The following is a 16605-nucleotide window of genomic DNA, read 5'->3' as shown; positions in this document are numbered from 1 at the left end:
GCTACTTGCAGCAAATAGCCCATAAGCTGTTGCTGGGTTGATGGAGAAATGGTTACTTAATTTTCTCCGAAGGATTGATTTGACCGTCAGGAGAAGCAGCCAAGCTAATTGAGTGCGCTGGTTCACACCCTGAGTGGCAGCCGTGGATCTTTTGACTTGGGAATATCATGGGCCGTGCGTGGAGTCTCCCCCTTGCGTAATCAGGCTTGAGAAGGTCTGAGTGTCGCTGGTACAAGACCATTCTCCTGTGGTGGGTCTGTAGAATTTACCAGGCTCCCTGTCGCCCGAGCGCTGCTGCGTTACATTTGAGGTGGCACAAACCTTCCTTCTCAAAGCACTCGGCGTAGCTTTGAGAAGGAAGCTACCTTTCACCCAAGGAAACGTGTGTGAGTCACTTTCGTACGCCCCAGAACAGCGATCGTTTTCATTCTTGTAGTGGCTATTGATAGAGTGGTGACATTCAGGAGATGGATTGCACTTTCCCACTGGGCTTCTGATTGACGGCCTCGTACTGCCTGCGTGCCTGCCTCTCCCCTCCAGACCCGCCCCGCTCTCCCCCAGAAAGCCAATGATTCATCAGTCACTTCCCAGCCGTGCATGACTGGTCAGTGAAGGCCTCTCTCCTCAGCTGCATTCTGTCATCAGGGAGCCATGCCAGGCTGGTTCTCCCTGGAGTCACTGTCAAGACTTTATGTAGTACCACAGGGCACCTCCTCTGTCACACAGCTCTTTCCTAGGGTCGGACGGCTCCAAAGGGCTGCCCTCTGTCCGTGGTCTGGAGGCTCAGTGAGGGCAGGGGATCTGCCTGTCTGCTCCCAGTCAGTGTGCTGCTGGGAGGGGTCGCCATGTGCCCAGTGAAGGGGGGCCTTGCCAGGGGCAGCCGAGCAGCACGCTGGTGGCTTCACGGCGTCAGCCACCAAGACATCAAACCCCCTGGAGACTGCCTGCTGAGAGCTTGGGTCATGTGACTGTCCCCCTGCCAGAACCGGCCAGCGGGGATGGGGGGTGCCCCCATCTCTGAGGGAAAGAGGGACGGTCCTCTCTCTCGGGCCCCATCCAGAGAACTGGAGCCCAGGTTACAATCAGCTTGTCCAGGACGCTTGGCACACATTTGCTCTGGCTCCGTAATGCCCATCGTCATCGATTGTGTGTCCTCAGGGAAGTTACTTGACCTCTGTAGTTTTGTCCTCTGGAATCAGTGAACCGTCTCATCTCATAGGATCTGAACATGTCAGGTGGGGGCTCAGCTCCTGGCACCCAGAAGCACTTGATAGAGATCGGTCATGGTGTTGGCGGCAGTCATAAACTGCTGGGGGCCGGCGGGGGCATCCCACCCCAAAACTCAACCCTAACCATCTTTCTGTACGTGGCTTTAGAGAACCAAAGCCCCAGTGGCACCAGATGCCCGCAGGACAGGGTTACCCACTCCAGGAAAGGCAGTGAGCCCACTGTGTTAGCTTGCCTTGAGAGGGCCACAGGCCACTGCAGGCTCCCTCTCTCTCCCTGGCAGGCCTGGGGGACCCTGGAGTAGGAACCCAGTCTGCTTTTGGATGCAGGGAGGGGCAGGGCACACATGTGCCAACGGTGCCTGAAAGCCTGCGGTGTTTACAGAGCCACTGAGCTGAACTCCAGCTGTGGTGGCAGTCCAGGAATCGCTCTAAGCTTGCAGTATTGGTATCAGGTTTCAAAGCGCTGGGACTCACTCAGCTGGCCTGCAATCTCACTGTGAGGATAAAGGCTTCCATTCTAAATGTACGTGGAGCTGCCAACACCAAGAATTAAATCACGGTATTGGCACCCGTATTTTATTATGAAGGGATCATTTACATACAGCAAAAGTCAATCAGCCCCAGTTATTGCTCAGTAATGAGCTGCAGCCTGTCAGAGGGCACTCCGGAGGAAGGCTGCAGCCCAAGAGCTGACAGGACCACTAGTGGAGACGTCCTCGGCCTCAGAACGGGAGGACCAGATGACATGAGCATCCCTCCATCCCGTGACAAATACGTCTTCAGCACCTGCTACTGCCCAGGCCCCCTCCTAGGGGTGCAGCAGTGAATGAGACTGGTCAGGGCCCTGCCCCCTTGGGGCTGCCCGCGAGGCAGGGAGCAGGCTTCAAGCAGGAGGAGGGAGCTGACGGGGGAATTGGAGCCTGGCTGGCATTGAGGTGCAATGGGGGCTAAGATGGGTAGATGTGGTGGAGAGTAGGTGGGTGGGGCAACCACAGATGCGGGCTTGGGGGGCCTCTTGGAGAGGCCAGGGACCGCATAACTCACTGCCCATGACCCCATAGGAGTTCTGAGGAAAACCCAAAACCCATGGTTCATTTTTTTCCTCCCACAGCCTTGCTTAGTCTTGAGCCTGCATTCAGAAAGCATGACTTTACCCCAAGCAGAAGGCTTCTGACTAGAGACTCATGGCTTGAAAACGCCAGGGCGCTCCCAGCAACAGCCACTATCGGTGGAGACCACACAGCTCCTGTCTGTGATGCAGCCCCAGGCCTCTCAAATCCCCTCAAGGCTCCTGCAAGGAGTTAGGTCTTGGTTTTATACGCAAGGAACCTGAGACTCAGAGGAGGAGGTCGTTTGTCCAGGGTCACAAGTTATTAATGGCAGAGCTGGGATTTGAACTCAGGTCTCCGTGGCTGCAAAGCCCAAGATGCTTTTTCCAGGCCAGAGTGCCCTGATTCTGCGCTTCATGGTCAAGTGGCTCTTTCATGCTTTTTCCAGGCCAGAGTGCCCTGATTCTGCGCTTCATGGTCAAGTGGCTCTTTTATGCTTTTTCCAGGCCAAAGTGCCCTGATTCTGCGCTTCATGGTCAAGTGGCTCTTTCGTGCTTTTTTCTTTTCTCCTCCTCTTTCCCAGCATCTTAAACTTCTGTTGGAAAATGGCTACACTCCTGCTAAACACTGCAGGACCTTTCGAACATCCCAAATCACCAGCCCTGAGCTGTTTGTCCGAGCCAGTCTTCCACCCAGCAGCCCTGGGTGGTGCGGAAAGAGTGTTAGCCCTACATTACAGTAAGTCACTGTTGAAATTCTCTATTTCTGAGTAACAAACCATCTTAAAATTTAGTGACTTGGAACAACTGCAGTCATTCATTTTGCTCATGGATCGGTAATGTGCCCAGGGCTCGGTGGGGCTAGCTCATCTCTGCTGCACATGGCGTCTACTGAAGTGGCTTAGCTGGGGCCTAGGGGGTCAACTGAGGGCTGGCAGCTTGGGGCTGGCAGCGGGCCTGGGCCCTTGGCTTCTCTCCGTGGGTGTCTCCACGGCTGCTTGGGTCTCCTGCCAGCATGGTGGGTAGATTCCAAGAGCATTTTTATGACCTTGCCTCAGAAATCACGTAGGATTACTTCCACTGTACTCTGTTGGTCTGGGCAACCATAGAGGCCCACGCAGTTTCAAGGACAAAGGACACAGACGCCACCACTCAGTGGGAGGAGGGTCAAGCTCACATTGTAAGAGAGCACAGAGGGTGGGCGGTGCTGCTGTGGCCGTCTTTGGAAAGTACAGTCCATGAGAAAACCCATTTCAGTGCCCTTCTGGTCCTTTCTGTTATGTCAAGGAGAAAGTCTCCGATGAGTACTCGTTTATCTTAGCACTTCTCTAACTCCTGAGGTGCCCTTTTTATCAAAAGAGCGGCGGTGGGCTATAATTTAATAAAATGGTCTTTTAAATCTATTTTCGCGGTCACCTTGTTTGTTGTGAGGAATTCTCATAGCTATACATATACTCGGAAATGCATCGTGGATGGATAACAAGAAAGCTGCATAGGGGTTGCCTCTGGGGCGGACGGAGACATAACGTCAGCTGGGTAAAATTTCACACCTTTCAAAATGCGAACATATGAAGGTGTTATCTATTCAAAGAGATTGATAAGCTTAATATTTTCAAATAAAATGGCAAATTGTCTCCCCTTTCAAATAAATGCAACAAAGGCAGTGCCCAGGAGTAGGGGGACACATCACCTGTCCCGGGAGTGAGCTTCTGCTGAGAGGCACACCACACCTCGGTGGCCCTGGAGCGCAGTAGAGACGTGTGTCGTCCCACCTGCTCCCCCCGTCGGGGCCTGGATGGAGACTTGCTCTGCTCGGTGTTTTGCGTCCCCGCCGGCCCCGGAGCCCCTTATGGCAGGGCCAAGCCGCCTTCTTCTGGGTCTGGTTCCCTAGTGCAGCCTGACACCCACGCGTTTGTTGAACTGGGCGCCAGAGCTCTGTAGCTCACACGCCTGGCTGTTTTGGAGTCATGCGTGCCTGTGTGCCAAGAGGTGCCATGGGAGAGCTCTCAGCTTCTTGCCACAGCCCTTCTGAGATGACTGTCGCCGCCTTGGGGTCAGGCAGAACCAGCGTGGCCCCGCGCTGCTTCCCCCCACTGCCTGGGCCCCTAGAGGAACTGAGACCCTTGGTGTACAAGTGTGGAAAGAGGGTGACTTTTTTCTTTATTTAGTTTTAAATACCCACATAATATACCTCTTTTCCCTTTGGAAAATGAGAACATCGCATAATAACTAAAATGACCTTGACCCCGCAGCATCGGTCCCACCTCCTATGCCCCAAACAGGTATCACTGGGCACCCACCAGACAGTTTCTTAAAATTTGCTTGTACATCCACCTGCGGGAACCCACAGAAAACACATAGTATCGTTTTGTGTGATCTAATTTTACACGAATTGTGTTGCCCTGCTTGTGTCATGCTGCAGATTGCTTTTTCCACTGCACGGTATGCTCTGGAAACAGCTAGAGGTCTTAACTCATTCCTTGTCATTGCCATATGGCTTTGCACTAAATGAACGTACACATTTTTTTTTAGGCTTTCCTGTTACTGGACATGACAGATCCAGATCCTGCCGTCAACATCTTTATTCGTGGCTCTTGGCCCACGAGTGCGTTTTTCTTAGGAACATACCAATTGCCAGGCCATACAGTGTGAAACTTTCAGTTTTAATTAATAATACTGATTTGCCTTTCAAAGTGGCTGTGTTAATTGCTTCTCCTCCTAGCCGTGTTTGAGAATGTCAGTTTTTCTTTGGCCTCACCAATGCCTGATGTCATCAGACATTTTTGTTTTTGCCAATCCGATGGGTAGAAGATGGTAACTTGTTTTGTTTCCTGATTTCTCACGAGGATAAGCACCTTTGTGTGTGTTTTCTGGCTGTCCCCATTCTCTTGTCTGTGAGTGGCCTGTGGGGGGCCCTTCACATTTACTGCTTTATTCATCTTTTACCTCTTAAAGATCTTTTGCGAATATGCCTCCTAGTCTGTTTATTTATAATATAAAATCTTTTGTTATATAGGAGTTACATTTTCATTTTGATGGCGTTAGTTTATCAACCTTATATTTATTTATTTGTATGTATCAATCTTTATTTCTTTTTGAAGAAATCCTAGGGCGTGCTAGGCCCCACCCCTTTGGAAGTGAGGTTGGTGGGAAATTCGGGTGGGCGGAGAGATTTGGGCAGTGATGGATGACCTGTCACTTACACTGGCCTCCCCCAAGCAGAGACCCCTCCTGAGAGGCAGACAGGGAGGCTCATGAGACTGCCACACACACGAGGTTGCAGGCCCCCCATGTGTCTGAGTCCCTCTGGGTACCTCAGCCCCTGGCATGGCTCCCCCTGGCTCACAGTGACATCCACAGGTGCCTGCAAGGAGGCAGCAGTCCAAGGACAGACTGTGGGCAGAACTGGGTTCCATTCAGCAGCTCTCTCCTGGGTCTTCCTCAGTCCAGGATACCGAGGCCATCCCAAGGTCACCAGACAACCCCTCTCCCCCAGGACGGAGCAGCCAGCTGAGGGCCGGGGCCAAGGTGGTGAAGGAGTTCCCTAAAATGACATTGAGAGGCTCACAAAGGAGTCGCCCCAACCAGCGCCCCCCATTGGTTTCCTGAAGGACACGCCCTGCTCTTTAGTCCTTGGAACCTGCTGCATTTCTCCTTAACTGCCCCACCCATTCTGAAAAGCCAGGGCTCATTCCCTCTCAGTCCTGTCTCACAGTAACTTGCGTTTAGTTTTCTTATGAACTCTTTCACAGGGCTTTGATGTCTCAATTGCATTGCTGAAAGTTGTTCCGCTTTGGGGTTTGGTTCTTCCTTTTTTTGTTCTTTGTGGCAGAGGTGGTAGGTCTTCCCCCCTCTCCCCAAGCCCCTGAGGCCGCTGGGCTTTATGAGGGGGTTGCCCGCTGACAAACCCCACTATCATGATACACACGCCACTGCCACCAACACCTATGGCTGTGCCTGCTTTCCCAGGGCACACCCTTTGTGAATGTGGGAAAAAAGGAGGCAGAGTTGTCCTGTTTAGAGAGCTGGGGAGCGGAGCAGGGAGAGAGATAAAGGAACAAAAGGAAAGGAAAAGCACCCTATATTCGTTGGCTTTGCTTTTCTATTTTTAAAAAGGAAAAGACTCCCATGGAGGAGCATGTCTTAAGTATTGGGTAAAGAAAATAAACTCTACCTACCACAAAGAAAATGTTTGCAAGAATAAAAATGATGACTTGAATTTCTGATACTACAGAAGACGAGGTGCCTTCCAGTTCGGACTAGAAATGCTCGATGAAATAGTTTTTAAAAATCTTAAAAAAAAAACTGGATTATTGAGGAAGGGAGGAAGATTCTTACGCCAGGTAATAAGGAAGCCCAGTCCACAGAGGTAAGCCTGTCTGGTGGTGGTGTTTGCCACGGAGGCAGCTGGGTACCCTAGGTGGGGAGAAGAAACACAGGCCTGGAAAAGAAGGTGGACTGGATGGCATCCCCATGAAGCCAGAATTCCAGGTAGATCATGCTCTCAGAGCATTAAACAGAGGTGCGTTGGAGGAGGTAGTGCCGAGAGAGGAGAAATTCATCTGTCATCCCTTAGATCTAAATGAAAAGTAAAAGTGGCAGCCGACGTCCTTGGCGAATGGCTGAGTCCAAGTTTGTTATCGCGTGTGTTTGGGGCCAGAATTGGTACCATCTGTGTAATTGCGCCCCCCCCCCCCAATAAATTTAAGTCGGCTATTAGGTTATAGTGGCGTGATTAAAGTGTTCCACAAATAGAACGTAGTAATGCAGCACTAAAACTCAAACTAGATACTTAAAATGTGTGAATTTTATGATACATAAATTATACCTCAATAAAGCAAACTACCTTCCATTCTCATCATCAGAGACTTCTTTTAAGATTTTAATATCTTCCTCTGCCCTTGTATTTCCTTGTCGAGATATCTTTTTTCTTTTAACATATCAAAATCATAATAAGAATGTTACCCTCTTTCTCATTTACAATGTTAATGTCTTTTCCAATGTCATTGCAGTTATTTGTCAACAGGATTTTTCACTTGGGTTTTTAATGTGTATTTCAAAAGTACATCTTGAATACTTTCTCATTTTCAAATAATTTCAAGCTATCCAGTGGCATGTAGAGTAAAAATTTAAATTCTCCTGTTGATATTCTCCCTCCCCCTGCCAACCTCACACACACACTCCCACCTCCAATTCTCACTTCCCTCCCCTTAGTTAACCACTGTTCACAGTTTGGTTACACATAATTTTTAAATGGGTATATAATTTTCCATGTGATGGGGAAAAAAAATCATACTCAAACTGTTCCCCCATTCGGGGGCATTTAGGTTGTTTCCTGATTCTGCTGTTTCTTTTAACACATGATGTATCGGAGGGAAGTCAGAGGACACAGTAGATTGAATGGTCCTGCATTACTCGGGTGATTTCATCGCCATCAGGACAGGCACTAAATGAGACATCAGATTTGGGGAGAACTTGCATGTACGACAAGGGACCTGGCCTACGCTGAGGACCCCAGGCCAAATGCTTTACCTGCCTGGTCTCATTTAATGCACCAAACATCTCATGGTAGGGACACCATTCCCATTTTACAGATGGGAAACCGTGGTTCGGAGGGGCCGAGTGCATTGCCCAGGATCACACACCATTTAATGCAGAGCTTGGCTCTAAGTTGCCAGACACCAGCTTGAGGGCCTGGTGGTTCTACAAGTGAGCAGGGAACTCTCGCTGTCTTCAGTTAATCTAGGCCGACACCATCGCAGTGTGAACCTCTAATGGTCTGCAAACTGAGATTCTCAGTTTGTTGTGGTGTGTGTGTGTGTGTGTGTGTGTGTTTGGCTCCAATTTGAGCACCTACTACTGTTCAGCAAACATCTCACTAATGCTTTATGTACTCTGTATCAGTCAGTCCTCAAAATAGAGCTTTGAGAGGGATGGACCGGATCCCCGTTTTTCGGAGGAGAACTCTGAAGCCCAGAGAAGTAAAGTCAGTTGCCCAGTGTGGCTCAGAGGGGGGCGGTCAGGCCCAGGTGTGTGTATGACCCCGAGGCTGGGCTCTGACCACTGGGCTCTGCTGCCCGGCAGAACACGAGTCAGCTTGAGTGTCCCCATCGGGCTGGGCAGCCAGACGGCGCCTCATTCTGCTCTCTGTCCCCTCCCTCCCAGACAACAGCGACCTGATCGCATGCACGGTGATGACCAAGGACGGAGGCATGGTCCAGCGGTTCCTGGCTGTGGATATTTACCAGATGAGTTTGGTGGAGCCCGACGTGTCCAGGCTTGGCTGGGGAGTGGTCAAGTTCGCTGGCCTCCTGCAGGTACGACAGCCAAGAACTCCAGAAGCGCTTCTCGGGTGGCTCTGCAAACACACACACGCGGAAGTATCTTGACGATGCCCTTTTCTGTATGTTTTATTTTATTTTTTATTTTTACAGTTACTTTCTAATGGCATGAGGATGGCAGGGACAGATTATCATTGAAAAAGTTAAAATATCTCACGGATACAGGCCACGTTCTCTTTGACCAAAACCCGATTGTTATACTTCCGTCCTCCCATGATCAGTAATCCTTCCCCGATCTGGTTCTCTGCCAAATGCATATATAAATGTAACGACTTGTACTGTTTTTAAAAATTGTGTACATATACTTGAGAGGGGTTACGTGTGCACATTTTTTCTAGAGTCACTTGAAACGTATTCTCCACTTTGCTTTTTTCACTCCACCTGTGACTTGGAGAGCTAACCATGTGAGCATATGCAGATTTACTGGTATTCTTTTCACTGCTGCCTGAAGATACCAAGGCGTAGTTAGCCAGCCAGTGCCCTGTGGCTGTTTCTAGCTCTTTCACCTTTACAGACAGTGCTGCCGTGAACAGAATTCACCTTATTTCCTTGTGCACCTGGGCAGGGGTTTCCCGAGGCCGATCCCAAGAAGTTGGGGCGTGCCTCTTTTCAGTGTTCATAGACGCTGCCAACTCCTGTCTAAAATGATGGTTGCCGCCGGCAGTGTGTGAGAGTTCCCTTGTCCTCACCTCCTCTCCAGCAGCGCTGGAATCTAAAGTGTCAGAAGCCAAGTCAGGGCTTGGGTTTTCTTCACGTTCATCTCTATGATGGGTGACTAATGCCAGCTGGTTGATTGAACGAAGCGTAGACACCAGAGACTTGAAAACAGCCTCCTAGGTCACACCTCCCGTCAGACCCCCCAGTCCCTGGGTGTCCAGTTAACCCGTCCAGGCCTGAGACGGGCCCCGCTCTGAGGCAGTGCTTTTCCTTGCTGGGCAGGCCTGGGTACTGGCAGTGCCACACTCAGGCTGACCCACCTCCACCTCTGCACAATGTGACCTGCTGGCAGCATGCCGCTCTCTGAGAGAACAACCCATGTGTTTGAAGATGCTGTTGCAACTTTTCCCCAACCTCCTCTTTTTAAAGATCTTTCCATTAAAAAAAAAAAAAAAAAGTGTCTTTTACCGAGAGTGATGTGAGAAACAACTATATGAAGAATCTTTCATTTATAAAAAAGACTTTCATATAAGCGATTGTCCATTAGGTGACTTAGTGCTTCTTATTTATCTAGGCTTATGATCAATTTCCTTTAGAATTTAGTGTCAGGAAAGTGTTTTTCTCCCTCGAAGGATTAATACATGTCCTCTATCAGACAATGAAAGCCACATAAACCTTTTCTTTTGGTCGTCTTCCAATAGCCACTATTTGTCAGGCCGTTACTATGTGCCAGCCTCTCCTTTTTAAATGCCTACTATCTCACCTAATCCCCACTGTATCATTTCGAGGCAGGTGTTATTTCCAAACAGCCCGTGCCAGATCGAATGCCTATGAACAGCTACCATCTTACTTCATGAGCCCTTTTCAGTGTTGTTCCTGCCTCCCCTTCACATCTGACATTCACTTCTATCTCCTGCCTCGGGCTTTTATCTTAAATCAGCTCAAACCTTTGTGGGCAGCAGATTACACAGAATCCATTCAGAGGTTTTACATTGGATCCATCCTTGTTACAGTTGCTATGCGTGAGTTCCTTCTGCGCCTTTCAAACGTAGCTGTCTTCACATGTCTGCTCAGTGGCCCTCCCTTCTCTTTCTCGGAGTTAGCTTTTTCATTAGGGGCCAGGAATTCTTCAGAGACATACTAATAGGTGCCAAAGATGCCACGTTCTTAAGAGAAACCAGGAAGAAATTGGTCCGTAGATGAGTCAGTATATATCTAAGACCGTGCCAGATGGCATAGGAATTTTGGTTTATCACTGGTTTCTCAGAAGAATTTCGGAGTTTGACTGTTGGGCTCTCCAGGGCCCCTTCCAAAGGCTGGTGTGCCCATTTCTTCTCTCGCTGACTCTAATCCTCTCGGGTCCCGTACCACCCCCACGCCAGCATCCCCCCACTTCTGAGTGCTCTGCGCTGCCTTCTCCTGCTGGGCCCGGTCCGGTTTGCGTCCATCCTCGACTCTTAGACTTAGGACACTGATGGTCTCCTCAGAGCAAAAGCAGAGTTGAAACTGGGAAGCCTCTTGTAGATGAGACGTGGCTCCCACAGCTTGTGAGCAGCCGCCCTCCTCCTCGACCTAACGAGCCACTTTCTTTCCCTCTGCCCCCCCTCCAGGACATGCAGGTGACCGGGGTGGAGGACGACAGCCGTGCCCTGAATATCATCATCCACAAGCCTGCATCCAGCCCCCACTCCAAGCCCTTCCCCATCCTCCAGGCCACCTTCATCTTCTCGGACCACATCCGCTGCGCAATTGCCAAGCATCGGCTGGCCAAGGGCCGCATCCAGGCCAGGCGCATAAAGATGCAGAGGATAGCCGGTGAGTGGTCGGCCCCAGCCCAGTGTCCTCTGGGCCCCCGGACAGAAGCAGCCGCGGGGCTGTTCGCTCGGTTTCTCACATTGACCTGGAGAACTCCCGTAACTCCTCTCGAAGAGGATACATAGGGTTCAGGAATTCATTGTGTTTTGGTGAGAGAACGGAAAATCCATTCAGAATTTCCCACTTCCTAACTGTCTGAGTTCTAGAGTTTCTAGGGCTGGGAGAGGACAGCCCTCCTTACCAGGCAAGCGGCCACAAACAGGCAGGTGTCGGTGTGGGACAGCTGTTCTCACTCCTGCACACGTCAGCTCTCCAGCTTACGTTTACCAAATGCTTCGCCGTTCCTCCACCACCTTTGGTCCTTAAAACAGCCCTTGAGATCAGGAGGGCCTGTTCTGCCCATTTATAAACGAGTAAACTGAGGCTCGGTGACTTGCCAAAAGTTGCACCAGCAGCTAGTTGGAAGAAGCCAAACGCAGAACTTCCTACGCCCGAGCCCATCCCTTCCCTGCTCTCATGAGAAGCCACCTGCTTGGTGAGGGGGCCATGACCCAGCCCTGAAATCAGAAGTCATCTTATATTTATTTCACAGAGATCGCGGAGAATTTGTGAGAAGGCCCCGTGCTGCCCCGTGTCAGCAAGGCCCCGGCTTTCTTAGACGTAGAGGCACTGAGATGAGGGTGTCCTGTTCAGGGCGGAAGGCACAGCATTCTCCTTGGGAAAAGGCATCTGTCAACTCCTAGACTTATAAACAGTCCTTCTCAAGACACAAGCGCCTTTTGGTTCAAGAATGACCCGATGACCATTCTGCTGTGGTCACTGGCGGCTTTCCCACGGGGGAGGAGAACTTTCTCAAGGGATTACCTAGAAGGAGAGACTGGAGGGCAGGGCTCCTGGACAGGCTGGACGCTGGTATTTCCCGCACATGCCCCGTTGAATGCACAGGTCTGCCTCACCTTATTGCTCACTTAGCTGAAACGTGGCCCGTAAGATCATTACAGAAGCATTTTGTAATGTGCGAAGTGACTGAAATCATTCAGTCCTTTCTTTTAAGATTTATTTTCAGAGGTCTTTTTTTTTTTTTCTTTTTTTTTAATGTAAAGCAATTTCTCAGAGCTGGCATGAAGGCTAAATATTTCATTTGAAAATTGAGAATTATGCCATAAAGTGGCTGTGAGAACTAATGCCTTGGGTATTTCTTCCGTTGATTTTAAAAAGCCCCTCCAAATGGCTATATCATGAGATTTGTTTATGGAAGGGAAGAAGTAACTGTGACAGATAAACACACTCATAAATATACACATGCCTATGCATGGATCTTACTGTCACACTCTTCCCCGTGTGTGCACGCCTGTGCGTGCGTGTGTGTGTGTGTGTGTGTGTGTGTGTATGAACTTTCAGGGCGGGATGGGTCCCATGTCCCTTGGGGTCTGATACTGCACCTGAGGCTAAGCCTCGGCCTTTTGTGTGCGGAAGCTGAGAACCTGAGGTGGAGCCTGGCTCTGCGGCCGTCTCTGAACCCCTTACCAGACCAGCTGTGTTTTGAGCCTCAGGCAGGACCTGGGGTCTCCCCAGCTCAAGGCTGCCGGCTGTCTGTTTGGCATCACCCAAGGGCTATGCCTGGAAAGGCCACGGCCACGCCAACTACGAGCGCCCCACCAAAGGCTCGTCGCCAACACTCTGTCCCACGTGCTGACCATGACCTCGGGTTTGTTTGAACGTAGCCCTCCTGGACCTCCCGATCCAGCCGACGACCGAAGTCCTAGGGTTTGGACTCGGCTCTGCCTCCTCGTCCCAGCACCTGCCTTTCCGCTTCTATGACCAGTGCCGCCGGGGCAGCAGTGACCCCACGGTGCAGCGCTCTGTGTTCGCGTCTGTGGACAAGGTGCCAGGTAAGCCGGCCCCACCCTGTGCCACCACTTGTCCCGTTCCTGTGGGGGGTTCCAGAACTTGCTCTCTATTGAGCTGCTTCTCCCTTCTCAGAAATCCAGCCAGTTGGGAGCACCAGATGTTTCTTAGAATTTATCAAAGTGTAGCACAAGATGAAACACAAGCCCCAGAAAGAAATCTTGGCTTTTTCTTTGATGTTCTGCTGCCTGGGTTTGGTTTTCCAGAGATTTGTTGGGGATGTGGAAGAACTTCTCAGAACGAGGACCAAGAAGTTTCTTGGAAATTTCTTGGAAACACTTAGACAATTAGTAATGAGGTTGTGGGAGAGTAATTTCCTTCTCCATCCAGGGTGACTAGAAAGAGATAGTGTGTGCGGTTCCGGTAACAAACCCCTGAAGAAGTGAGACTTCAGACGAAGGCCCCGCTGCCCACGGGGTGGCTGCCAGGGTCTCCCGTCTGGAAGCCTCTTTAACTACTTTCACCAGAGCTCATCTCTAAATCCCCCCCCCCAACCCCCAAAAAGGGAAGCGTGAGTAGAAAGTTCAAGGTCTGCTTGGAGGAGCAGGAAGAACTTCTTCTCCAGAAGGCCGGGCGGCTGTCCCCTTCCTGCTCTGACACATCTGATTTAAGTAAATCCATACGCACCCCCATCTCTCGAAAGAGAACCTTGCTCGTGATTACAAAACTGCAGAAAACTGGCCCTGCGTCCCCGGCAACGGAACCTGCCCCCCACAGTGAGGGTTTTGAACTTCAGTCACAAATGGTACAAAATGTTTTCAGAAGCAGTTATCGATTTAAGAATGAAATTCCGCCCGAAGAACCTGTCCAGAATCAGAGTCCTTGTAGCCCTTCCATCCCGATTCATTGTTTTCGTTCTTTGATTTGATTAATTCATGTTAGAAATATTTACACTATAAGCCTAGGATAAATTTTAAGGTCCAAACAGGACATGATAAAATGAAAAGTAAGACTACTTGGCTGCAGAAGTAACCACTTTTAACAATTTCTCGCATATCCTTCCAGAAATGTTGTTTCTTTGTATGTCGTAGATATGTCTTTGCTTCTCTGTTTTTACACCGGGGTTTAGACCATATGTGTGATTCTGTGCCTGGCCGTTTTCACTTGGTGATAAGTCAGCGTTACCTGTTAGCAGATGTAAATCGACTTCACGCTCATTAATTGTTAGTATTTTGTCATATGGATGGACCAAAACATCTTTTAGAGTATTTGGCATTGATGAACACTGGGGTCACCTGCAGTGTTTAGCATTTCCAGTCGCTGGAAACACCTGGGGGCACCTGTGTGTAACTGCAAATCGCGCGAGTCTGAGGGACAAATTCCCAGCCGTGGATGTGCCGCGTCAAAGGGGAGGTTTTTTGTCTTGACATGCGTAGTCCCAGCGTGCACTCTGGAAGAAGTGCACTGGGCCACGCTGCCACCCACAGCCTGTGACTATTTTCATTCTTAAAACCGGTCTGAGGCTACGAGACTGACTGTATAATTGCACTGCCCCTGTTCTCAGCTGTGACATGTGAGATGGTTCCGCCAGCCCAGGGTCTGGAGGATTCCTTGTTAAACATTCTCCAGGTTGCTCCATGTTCTGTAGAGATGGTCACAAAGAAATATAAATGGTGACTCAGCCTAGGTTAACGAAATGCAGATTGGCCTGCTAAGAACTCCCCTCCCTCCCTCCCTCCTCTCTCTCTGTCTCTCTGTCTCTCTCTTTTCTTTCTTTCCATGCAGTTGTGATTTTATTATAATATTTCTATAAGCACCACTCGGTAATTTTTTATTGAGACATAATTGACACGTAACATATTGCTTAAGAAATAATTTCTTCAGGGCCATCGGGGCCTCTTTCAGCTCAGGAACTAATGGGTTAAGGAGAAAAACTCAGGCCTTATTTCCGCTCCATCCATTTTGGAACAAGACAAGTGTAAATAAATAAACAGAGCCAAGTGTCACATTCTTCGGCATCTGCGTAATCACCTCTCTGTTTGCAGCAGGCTTTACAATGACTTACTAGTGTGTCTCCCACCCTGCCTGGGTTCCTCCCACCCGGCCTGGGTTCCCCGGGAGCCGTGCGGCTCATCCAGGGCAGGGTGTGGCAGTGTCTGCAACAGCCTGGGCCTGCCCAGCTAGAATGCCCATTGTCCTGTTGCTAGTCCCAGAGTTAAGGTATGTGTGGCTCGGCCAGTTGGGACTAGGGCAAGTCAAAGGTAGCTGCTTGAAGGTGACCATCTACCCGTTGGCTACGTCTGTCCCCGGAAGTGCCACCCGGGTGTGGGGATGGGGTGGGGACATTCTCACAGATGTGCCTCCCAGAGCGACTGCTCTGGGCCTCTCTCCTGTCATGCCTTGGCTTGGGTGGGAGATGTGACCTATACAGCAAGTTGAAACCACTGAGCCTCAGCGTGACTCAGCGGGAGGGGAGCTCTGCCTGGCTCCCACCCTTCTCATCACCTGCTGTCGCAGTCATCAGCCCCCTAACCGCCCAGCATCTCAGCATCACCCTTAGATCTCTTCCTTCCCCCACACCCACTGGCCTACTCTGTGTGTAGAACACACGTGACCTCTTCTCCCCATGCCGGCCGCCAGCATCTCTCCCTAGATCACGGCAGCAGCACCCTCAGCCTTCCCTGGCCTCCAGTCCCATCCTCTCCCTCCCATTCAGCCAGAGGGATCGTTCTAGAACAGAGTCAGATCACACCATGCCCCTGCCTGCAACTAGCATGTAGCTTCCAGTTGTTCTTAGAGCAAAATCCAGATCTTGCTGTGATCTGTGGGTCATTGTAAGGTGGGCCCCAGCAGTCCCTGGACGGGGGTCCCCAGCCTCACGCCACCCGTCCGTCACACCAGCCCCCGCTGGTCCGCTCAGTACGCACTTCCCGAAATTTTGGCCTCTAGACACCTTTACTCTTTTAAAAAGTATTGAAGAACCCGAAGAGCTGTCGTTTATATGGATTATATCTACTGATGTTTCTGGATTAGAAATTAAAACTGAGAAATGCTTTAAATATTTACTTATTTATTTTTTAAAAAAGACTCATCACATGTAAACATAGTTTTTTTCATGAAAAACAATTCTGTTCTCCAAAACAAAATTAATGTTTTGTAGTTTTGCAAATCTCTTTAATATCTGTTGTAATAGAAGACAGCAGGATTCTCATATCTGCTCCTGCTTTCAATCTGTTGTGATAGCATATACATCAACGGACTCTGGAAAACTCCTCCGTATGCTCCTGGGAGAATGGAAGTAAAAGGAAAATGCTGTCTTATTATTATTATTATTATTTTTTTTTTTAAAGTAGTTCTGACTGTGGGAGGCCCCCAGGGTTCCCCAGTCCACTCTTTGAGAACCACTATAAATCACTGCGTTCTCTCCTGCCTCAGGCCCTTTGCATCAGATGTTACTCTTCAGATCTGTGTGTGGCTGCCTCCCACTAATTGCTCAGGCCCCGGTCTGCATGCCACCTCCTCAGAGAGGCCTTCTCTGGTCACGCCTCAGAAAAGTTACCCCTCCCCTCCATCGCATTAGCCTGGTTTATTTTCTCCGTGATGCTGGGTTGCTTCCCTGTCTGTATACCTGGCCGTAGTCGTTCTCCCCCATGGAGAGTGTCACATC

At 50.0% G+C, this 16605-nt stretch overlaps 1 protein-coding gene across 11 annotated transcripts in view; it reads left to right on the top strand.

Annotated features, from left to right (window-relative positions):
• CLEC16A (C-type lectin domain containing 16A) overlaps positions 1–16605 on the top strand; it is a 189967-nt gene that overhangs the window by 131747 nt on the left and 41615 nt on the right. For all 11 annotated transcript variants that reach the window (XM_074323098.2, XM_074323101.2, XM_074323097.2 and 8 more), the window contains 3 exons: positions 8443–8594; positions 10886–11090; positions 12815–12982. In XM_074323098.2, coding sequence (XP_074179199.1) covers positions 8443–8594; positions 10886–11090; positions 12815–12982 — 525 coding nt within the window. The remainder of the gene's footprint in view (positions 1–8442; positions 8595–10885; positions 11091–12814; positions 12983–16605) is intronic.

The sequence above is a fragment of the Rhinolophus sinicus genome, chromosome 10 (assembly GCF_057876585.1).
Source record: "Rhinolophus sinicus isolate RSI-liver-muscle chromosome 10, RSI-T2T, whole genome shotgun sequence".
Lineage (NCBI taxonomy): Eukaryota > Metazoa > Chordata > Mammalia > Chiroptera > Rhinolophidae > Rhinolophus > Rhinolophus sinicus.
This window is presented reverse-complemented; position numbering and strand designations above follow the sequence as displayed.